Genomic DNA, 10908 nt, shown 5'->3' with positions numbered 1-10908 from the left:
TGCTGAAGAACTGATGCTTTTGAACTGTAGTGTTGGAGAAGACTCTTGAGAGTCCCTTGGACTATAAGGAGATCAAAGGAGTCAATCCTAAAGGAAATCAGTCCTGAATATTCATTGGAGGGACTGATGCTAAAGCTGAAACTCCAATACTTTGGGCATTGGATTCAAAGAGCCAACTCATTGAAAAGACCCTGATGCTGGGAAAGATTGAAGCCAGGAGGAGAAGGGGACAACAGAGGACAAGATGGCTGGATGGCATCACTGACTTGGGAGATGGTGAAGGACAGAGAATACTTGTTGCAGTCCATCGGATGCAAAGAGTCAGACATGACTGAGCAACTGAACAACATTCTAATTTTAGAAAATACCCTTCAGTATTATTGAAATGCATTAGCTCTGACTCCAGGCTTATCGAAGCATGATTTTTTAAAATTCGTTTCTCAGATTTTTGAAAGGAAAACTGGAGGATCTTAGACAATGGGTATAGGTAATTCTTTTCCTGAGAAGAAATAGCCATCATTCAGTTCAGTTCAGTTCAGTTGCTCAGTCGTGTCTGACTCTTTGTGACCTCATGAATCACAGCACGCCAGGCCTCCCTGTCCATCACCAACTCCCGGAGTTCACTCAGACTCGCGTCCATTGAGTCAGTGATGCCATCCAGCCAGCTCATCCTCGGTCGTCCCCTTCTCCTCCTGCCCCCAATCCCTCCCAGCATCAGGGTCTTTTCCAATGAGTCAACTCTTCACATGAGGTGGCCAAAGTACTGGAGTTTCAGCTATAGCATCATTCCTTCCAAAGAAATCCCAGGGCTGATCTCCTTCAGAATGGACTGATTTGATCTCCTTGCAGTCCAAGGGACTCTCAAGAGTCTTCTCCAACACTACAGTTCAAAAGCATCAATTATTCAGCGCTCAGCCTTCTTCACAGTCCAACTCTCACATCCATACATGACCTCTGGAAAAACCATAATTATAAAGGTTCAAACTGACATCTACATTAAACATGATTATGTCATGAGTTATGTTAAAGTCAGTCAATTCGTCAGTGACAATAACCTCCTAGTGAAAAACGCCCACACTGGATAAACACTAATGTTCTAATTATGATCCCATAGTCTGATCATCAAAAATTCCCACAGATATGGTTAATTAATAGGGTTAGAACAGTATTTTCTGACTTAAGTATAAACTTCATTAAGGACTAAACATTAACACAAACCAACATTAAAGAAGAACACTGATCCCCTTGTTGAAATCATATTTGTTCAATAATATAAATAAAACTTTGATACAATTAACTAGTCTCTCTTAATTTCCCAAACTCTTAATTGTTCAGCAGAGCTTAACTCTACTAAAGTTTAACAGAACTTATTTTTTCAATCTACTCTAGGATTTAACCTACAGTCAAACATTTCTGTAACTGTGCTTAAAAGCCTTTACTTATCTCCAAGCTTTATCACTTTCCAAGTAGTTGGGACTTGACTATATTCCAAAATAATATTTAAAAATATACAATCAATGAAAGATGCAATTTATTTTTATATCCCTTAAAAATATTGTTATTTTCTTCCAGCAGTAGAAAACTCAGGTTAACAAACTTCTTAAAGTTTTGTCTGTCAAGGTATTTAGCCACAAAATATCAATACTTAAAAAAATGTTTTTTCACTAGGAGGAAATTTTTAAATTAATTAATTAATTTATTTTTTACTTTACAATACTGCATTGGTTTTGCCATACATTGACATGAATCCGCCACAGGTGTACATGAGTTCCCAACCCTGAACCCCCCTCCCACCACGCTCCCCATATCATCTCTCTGGGTCATCCCAGTGCACCAGCCCCAAGCATCCTGTATCCTGCATCAAACCTAGACTAGTGATTCATTTCTTACATGATAGTATACATGTTTCAATGTCATTCTCCCAAATCATCCCACCCTTTCCCTCTCCCACAGAGTCCAAAAGTCTGTTCTTTACATCTGTGTCTCTTTTGCTGTCTTGCATACAGGGTTATCATCATTATCTTTCTAAATTCCATATATATGTGTTGGTATACTGTATTGGTGTTTTCCTTTCTGGCTTACTTCACTCTGTATAATCTGCTCCAGTTTCATCCACCTCATTAGAACTGATTCAAATGTATTCTTTTTAATGGCTAAGTAATACTCCATTGTGTATATGTACCACAGCTTTCTTATCCATTCGTCTGCTGATGGAAATCTAGGTTGCTTCCATGTCCTGCCTATTATAAACAGTGCTGCGATGAACATTGGGGTACATGTGTCTCTTTCAATTCTGGTTTCCTCGGTGTGTATGCCCAGCAGTGGGATTGCTGGGTCATAAGGCAGTTCTATTCCAGTTTTTTAAGGAATCTCCACACTGTTTTCCATAGTGGCTGTACTAGTTTGCATTCCCACCAACAGTATAAGAGGGTTCCCTTTTCTCCACACCCTCTCCAGCATTCATTGCTTGTAGACTTTTGGATCGCAGCCATTCTGACTGGTGTGAAATGATATCTCATTGTGGTCCTGATTTGCATTTCTCTGATAATGAGTGATGTTGAGCATCTTTTCATGTGTTTGTTAGGCATCCATATGTCTTCTTTGGAGAAATGTCTATTTAGTTCTTTGGCCCATTTTTTGATTGGGTCGTTTATTTTTCTGGAATTGAGTTGCAGGAGTTGCTTGTATATTTTTGAGATTAGTTGTTTGTCAGTTGCTTCATTTGCTATTATTTTCTCCCATTCCGAAGGCTGTCTTTTCACCTTGCTTATATTTTCCTTTGTTGTGCAGAAGCTGTTAATTTTAATTAGATCCCATTTGTTTATTTTTGCTTTTATTTCCAGAATTCTGGGAGGTGGATCATAAAGGATCCTGCTGTGATTTATGTCGGAGAGTGTTTTGCCTATGTTCTCCTCTAGGAGTTTTATAGTTTCTGGTCTTACGTTTAGATCTTTAATCCATTTTGAGTTTATTTTTGTGAATGGTGTTAGAAAGTGTTCTAGTTTCATTCTTTTACAAGTTGTTGACCAGTTTTCCCAGCACCACTTGTTAAAGAGATTGTCTTTAATCCATTGTATATTCTTGCCTCCTTTGTCAAAGATAAGGTGTCCATAGGTGTGTGGATTTATCTCTGGGCTTTCTATTTCTTTGTGCCAGTACCATACTGTCTTGATGACTGTGGCTTTGTAGTACAGCCTCAGGTCAGGCAAATTGATTCCTCCAGTCCCATTCTTCTTTCTCAAGATTGCTTTGGCTATTCTAGGTTTTTTTGTATTTCCATACAAATTGTGAAATTATTTGTTCTAGCTCTGTGGAAAATACCGCTGGTAGCTTGATAGGGATTGCATTGAATCAGTAGATTGCTTTGGGTAAGTATACTCATTTTCACTATATTGATTCTTCCAATCCATGAACATGGTATATTTCCCCATCTATTTGTGTCCTCTTTGATTTCTTTCACCAGTTTTATAGTTTTCTATATATAGGTCTTTAGATATATATGCACCCAACATAGGAGCACTGTAATATGTAAGACAAATGCTAACAAGTATGAAAGGGGAAATTAACAATAACACAATGATAGTGGGAGACTTTAATACCCCACTCACACCTATGGATAGATCAACTAAACCGAAAATTAACAAAGAAACACAAACTTTAAATGATACAATAGACCAGTTAGACCTAATTGATATCTATAGGACATTTCACCCTAAAACAAGGAATTTTACCTTTTTCTCAAGTGCTCATGGAACCTTCTCCAGGATAGATCACATCCTGGGCCATAAATCCAGCCTTGATAAATTCAAATAATTGAAATCATTCCAAGCATCTTTTCTGACCATAATGCAGTAAGATTAGATCTCAATTACAGGAGAAAAACTATTAAAAATCCCAACATATGGAGGCTGAACAACACGCTTCTGAATAACCAACAAATCACTGAAGAAATCAAAAAAGAAATCAAAATATGCATAGAAATGAATGAAAATGAAAACACCAAAACAACCCAAAACCTGTGGGACACTATAAAAGCAGTGCTAAGGGGAAAGTTCATACCAATACAGGCATACCTCAAGATACAAGAAAAAAGTCAAATAAATAACCTAACTCTACACCTAAAGCAACTCAAAAAGGAAGAAATGGAGAATCCCAGGGTTAGTAGAAGGAAAGAAATCTTAAAAATTAAGGCAGAAATAAATGCAAAAGAAACAAAAGAGACCATAGCAAAAATCAACGAAACAAAAAGCTGGTTCTTTGAAAGAATAAATAAAATTGACAAACCATTAGCCAGACTCATCAAGAAACAAAGGGAGAAAAATAAAATCAAAATTAGAAATGAAAATGGATAGATCACAACAGACAACACAGAAATACAAAGGATCATAAAAGACTACTATCAGCAATTATATGCCAATAAAATGGACAATGTGGAAGAAATGGACAAATTCTTAGAAAAGTACAACTTTCCAAAACTGAATCAGGAAGAAATAGAAAATCTTAACAGACCCATCACAAGCACAGAAATTGAAACTGTAATCAGAAATCTTCCAGCACACAAAAGCCCAGGTCCAGACGGCTTCACAGCTGAATTCTACCAAAAATTTTGAGAAGAGCTAACACCTGTCCTACTCAAACTCTTCCAGAAAATTGCGGAGGAAGGCAAACTTCCAAACTCATTCTATGAGGCCACCATCACCCTAATAACAAAACCTGACAAAGATGCCACACACACACACACACACAACTACAGGCCAATATCACTGATGAACATAGATGCAAAAATCCTTAACAAAATTCTAGCAATCAGAATCCAGCAACACATTAAAAAAATCAGACAGCATGACCAAGTGGGCTTTATCCCAGGGATGCAAGGATTCTTCAATATCTGCAAATCAATCAATGCAATTCACCACATTAACAAATTGAAAAATAAAAGCCATATGATTATCTCAATAGATTCAAAGAAAGCCTTTGACAAAATTCAACATCTATATATGATAAAAACTCTCCAGAAAGCAGGAATAGAAGGAACATACCTCAACATAATAAAAGCTATATATGACAAACCCACAGCAAACATTATCCTCAATGGTGAAAAATTGAAAGCATTTCCCCTAAAGTCAGGAACAAGGCAAGGGTGCCCACTTTCACCACTACTATTCAACATAGTTCTGGAGGTTTTGGCCACAGCAATCAGAGCAGAAAAAGAAATAAAAGGAATCCAAATTTGAAAATAAGAAGTGAAACTCTGATTGTTTGCAGATGACATGATCCTCTACATGGAAAACACTAAAGACTCCACCAGAAAATTACTAGAGCTAATCAATGAATATAGCAAAGTGCGGGATATAAAATCAACACACAGAAATCCCTTGCATTCCTATACACTAATAATGAGAAAGTAGAAAAAGAAATTAAGGAAACCATTCCATTCACCATTGCAACGAAAAGAATAAAATACTTGGGAATATATCTACCTAAAGAAACTAAAGGAGGAAATTTTTAAACTGTGTAAACACCTCACTTAAGTCTGTCTTTTGAGATTATAGGAATCTATATGTGTTATGACCAACCTAGATAGCATATTAAAAAGCAGAGACATTACTTTGCCAACAAGGGTCCATCTAGTCAAGGCTATGGTTTTTACAGTGGTCATGTATGGATGTAAGAATTGGACTGTGAAGAAAGCTGAGCGCCGAAGAATTGATGCTTTTGAATTGTGGTGCTAGAGAAGAGTCTTGCAAGTTCCTTGAACTTCAAAGAGATCCAACCAGTTCATCCTGAAGGAGACCAGTTCTGGGTGTTCATTGGAAGGACTGATGCTGAGGCTGAAACTCCAATACTTTAGACACCTCATGCAAAGAGTTGACTCATTGGAAAAGACCCTGAGGCTGGGAGGGATTGGGGGCAGAAGGAGAAGGCGATGACAGAGGATGAGATGACTGGATGGCATCACCAACTTGATGCACATGAGTCTGGGTGAAATCCAGGAGTTGGTGATGGACAGGGAGGTCTGGTGTGCTGTGATTCATGGGGTCACGAAGAGTCGGACACGACTGAGCAACTGAACTGAACTGAACTGACTGATATGGCATTCTACATAGAGTATCGGGAAATCTCTGTTTGTGTTGCTATCATTTGAGTTTTTTCATTGTAAGAATAACCAATAAGTAGTAAATCATGTATTTTCCCTATTTTGTTTTGTTCTTAATCTCCAAATGATCGACTAGCCCCTTGGGCATTCTATCTTTATTCATTTCCTTTTCACCCATCATATTTATCATGTACCTGTTCCTATGATTATTCTCTTATAGAACTTCTCCCATGTGTCTATTTTCTAAACACAGCAATCAAACTTTTGTAAAGCTTATACACTAGTTAGGTAATCAGCTTTGCAAATTCTTTCAGATTCCTTTGAGAAACTTGGTTTTCTCTTTATATCCTTGAACGAGAAAAATAGATTGATTTCATATAGTTGGTAAGTAAGAAAATATATACAGAATAAATTTTTAAATCTTAGGGTTAGAAGACTGTGAAATTGAATGAGGTCATTCCCTGAGATGTATTTTGGAATACTTATGCAAGAAGTAGAGGGTTTTATCATTTCCAGATAACAGAGAAGAGTACTGTGTATTTAGACCTACATCCTCTTTACAGGATCACTCTGCAGGAACAAAAAATCATTTGACTCGAGAAGACAGTTACAGGAAGTGTTCACAATAAATCAGTAAATATCAAGATTCCTGGTTCTAATAAACTTCTAATGAAATGTTATTTAAAAATATCATGTGAGCAAGTAAGTTTCGAAAACACTGGCTAACAACTGGAATAGAATTTTTCTGTACTTACCATAGGAATTTTTATAGTTTTCACTGTGACAGTATGAATTGTGAGCCCCCTAAAATGAGTCATCTATTATGCAATAACTCTCAAACTCATTTGACCCCAGAATTTATTTTGAAAGCCCTTTTCAAGAGCTGGAGATTTGAGGAAAACATTTTGGGAGATATGGGGCTGGAACATAGCTTGATGAAGAAATTATAAAGAGTGTTATTCTAGATCTGTGACTTCCAAATATTGGTCTATAACATTCAGAAGCATCACAAATTGCTATTGGTAATATTTGGATAATGATAATATTTAAAGGTACAGTTTTCTAAAACACTTCCCACATCTACTGAATCAGTGATCTAACGGTGGGTCAGGAGATTTACTCTATTTTAAATACCATCTCAGATAATCTTATGTGGGGTTGGGCTTAAGAGCTTTTGAAATAATATCCTCCTAGGTCATTGTCAACCCTGATGCGATCATCCTTTCATAAAACTCTTTATTCCCAGCACTCTTTTCATGGCATTCTTAACTTCTGAATTCTTAAGGGTATAGATAAGGGGATTGAGCATGGGGTTGAAAAGGCTATGAAACAGGAGAAGATATTTCTTCTGTTCCTTGGGGTTCCCATATCTGGGTCCAACATACATGATAATGGCTGTGCCATAAAAGAGTCCGACCACACAGAGGTGAGATGAGCAGGTGGAGAAGGCTTTGCTTTGCCCTTCCCCCGACTGGAGCCTAAGGATGGCACGGAAGATGCACACATATGAGATTATAACTGAGGAGAAGGGTCCCACTAGCACAGAAACTGCTCCAGCCAGTACCATAAGCTCATTGATGTGTGTGTCTGCACAAGCAAGTTTGAGAACAGCCATGATTTCACAGAAGAAATGATCGATTTTCTGGGTCATGCAGAAGGGTAAGGGTATAAGCAACACTAGATGAACCAAAGACAGAAGGACTCCAGTGGTCCAGGAGGTCACCACCAGCATGATGCAGACTCTCCAGCTCACAATGACTGAATACCGGAGCGGGTGGCAGATGGCCACATACCGATCATAGGACATCACCACCAGGAGAAGACATTCTGTGACAGCAAATGTCAAGAAGAGAAAGGTCTGTGTGATGCAGCCAGCAAAGGAGATGGGCTTGGCTGGACTCAGGAGGTTGACCAGCATCTGGGGCACCGTGCTGCAGGCGTAGGCCATGTCAACGATGGCCAGGTGTGAGAGGAAGAAGTACATGGGGGTGTGCAGTCTGGAGTCCAGTGAGATGAGCCCCAGGATGACCCCGTTCCCCAGCAGGGTGAGGACATAGAACTGGGAGAAGAGCCCAAAGAGGAGCATCTGAGTCCTTGTGTTAAGGGGGAATCCCAGTAGGATGAACTCAGTGACAGAGGTCATATTGTCTCCCATAGCCCTATGACAGAAGGAACTGAGTTAATGTCCAGGGTTAAAGAGAAGTCTCTGCAAAGAGAGCTATGTCACCTTATACCTTTCTGTGGTGTAAAAATGTATTCAGAACCACTTTCAGTGATATTTTGTGTTTTTAAATGGAATTTTAAATAATATATTTGGTAATCCTAAAATGCATACATATACATAAACACATATATACTTATATTTTCTTTCTTGTTAAGAAATTTAAGAGGTTAAATTTTCAAAATAAGTATGTTGCCACATGTTAATCAAATATAGAGTTTTTGTTTCATTCAGTGAAATACCTCATATCATTGAAATAAATTCTATTCTTCTTTGCTTATATTAAAGTTATCTCCATTTTTTCCCCAGAAACTATGACACTTACCTGATATACATGCTAAAGTCCTTAAGCTGCTATACATTTTTATTGAGTTGGAAGGTTTTATCAAGGACAGTGCATTCTCTAGGTAGACATACCATTTTCCAAAATACACCATTAGGAATTAACCACTTACCTGCCTGTTGAGACACACTTTCCACTTCTGCATCTTAGTGATTACCTCCACAACTAATATTGCACAAAATCTCTGCTTGTTCAAGTATAAAAACCTATTTCCAGCCTACAATCTGTTCTTTGACATTTAGCTTTTCACAGTATTCAGATGAACATTTACACAAATGATTGAATAGATATATACTGTGCTGTTTATCTAAAACACAAAACAAAATCAATAATTTCATTAGATTAGGACTCATTATTGATAAACACTCTAGAAATACTCTGTTTCAGACATTGACTCTACACCAGGTGGTTGAGAATAGCTAGAGGACTTCTGGGAGGGATGCTGGAAAGGGGTCTAAATTCCTCTAAAGACTGAACTAACTAATCTTTCTTACTCTAAGATTCCACAATTAGAATGCAAGCATAAGCATAATATTGCCCCTCTTGCTTAAATTTTATTCTCATCTTTTATGCAAATCATCTTGTCTTGGAGAGAGTAAGAATGAATAATAACTCTCAATTTAAATGGCAACAGAACTATAAACATTTACAAATCATCCCATTTCCTTTGTTACTCCTCTGTTACTATTCCAGCGATAAGTGTCATATCCAGAAGGTTAAAAATAAATCATTCTATGTTTACTAAACTCTGTTTTACCCACCACTGTTCTGAGGGTGGAGTTATCAATGATAGAAACTTTAAGCTCATACCCATGGCTCAGACTCTTGTTTTTGCATATAAACATACAGCTATTTGTAACTTATCCAAAAACTGGAAAAAAAGCTATGACCAACCTAGACAGCATAAAAAAAGCATTACTTTGCCAACAAAGGTCTGTCTAGGGAAAGCTATGTTTTTTTCCAGTAGTCATGTATGGATGTGAGAGTTGGACCATAAAGAAAGCTGAGCACTGAAGAATTGATGCTTTTGAACTGGATGAAGAAGACTCTTGAGAGTCCCTTGGACAACAAGGAGGTCCAACCAGTCCATCCTAAAGGAGATCAGTCCTGAATATTCATTGGAAGGACTGGTGCTGAAGCTGAAACTCCAATACCTTGGCTACCTGATGCGAAGAACTGACTCATTGGGAAAGACCCTGATGATGGGAAAGATTGAAGGCTGGAGGAGAAGGGGATAAGAGAGGATGAGATGGTTGGATGGCATCACCGACTTGATGGACATGAGTTAGAGTCAATTCTGGGAGTTGGTGATGGACAGGAAAGCCTGGCGTGCTACAGTCCATAGGGTTGCAAAGAGTTGAACATGACTGAGCAACTGAACTGAATCCAAAAATGGAATATTTTTCCTTTAAATATTTAAATATTTGATTTCTTTCTGTATGTGATACTTCCAGCCTATTTTTTAAAAATAAAAAGGCATTGGCCTTCAAAAATATTAAACATTTAGCAGAAAGTTACACACACACTTCACTCCTTACTTTTAGTTGGCCAACAGTCAAAAAAAACCCATTCAGATACTGATTATATTAACACACTGATATTTTGCTTAATATACTATCAGTGGGCAAAATTGGAACGTGAATGAAAATATACTTTTGCATATTATTGAAGAGTGATGGTAAAAGCCTAACAAGCAATGAAAATGATGTTCAAATATATTTGACCAGAATTCACAAAGGCAATTAAGAAACCTGTGTGTTTAGAGATGAGTGTTGTATGGACCCCACAACACCTTCATGCAGAAAAAAGCAAACATACCCGGTGTGGCTAAGTTTCCTGATGATTCTGAAAGACTTGTTCCCCCTCTGAGAACTGTCGAAAAAGGACCTTGGTTACTCGTGTTGCCTAAGAGAAGAGAAGGCTTTGTTTGTTTATAATATCTACAGGGCTCCTTCCCAATTGTCATGAGGGTTTGTGTAGGGCACAGTAGGTCTCACACCAATGTGCTCCCTATAGAGACATACAGAAGTCAACCACTGCCCCCCTTCTGAGATGGAAGAGGATTTGTAGTCTCAGAGGAAACAAGAGAAATAGCAAGATCTTTAGAGGTAAAGAACAGGTAGTACCTCCATAATGAAAAGAATACACATGTATTAAGTTACACTCTTCTTGTTTTGTTCAGTCACTAAGTCATATCCAACTCTGTGACCCCATGAACTGCAGCACACCAGGCTTTCCTGTCCTTCA

At 37.8% G+C, this 10908-nt stretch overlaps 1 protein-coding gene across 1 annotated transcript; it reads right to left on the bottom strand.

The window, feature by feature from the left end:
* Positions 1–411: 411 nt before the first annotated feature.
* On the bottom strand, positions 412–8252 carry LOC101105325 (olfactory receptor 2A7-like). The gene has a single exon (XM_012177319.4). It carries the CDS (start codon positions 8250–8252, stop codon positions 7314–7316), a length of 939 nt encoding a protein of 312 aa, XP_012032709.1. The 3' UTR covers positions 412–7313.
* Positions 8253–10908: the final 2656 nt, after the last annotated feature.

This window comes from Ovis aries, chromosome 4, assembly GCF_016772045.2.
Source record: "Ovis aries strain OAR_USU_Benz2616 breed Rambouillet chromosome 4, ARS-UI_Ramb_v3.0, whole genome shotgun sequence".
Classification (NCBI taxonomy): domain Eukaryota; kingdom Metazoa; phylum Chordata; class Mammalia; order Artiodactyla; family Bovidae; genus Ovis; species Ovis aries.
The sequence above is the reverse complement of the archived record's forward strand: the minus strand, read 5'-3'. Positions and strand labels throughout refer to the sequence as shown.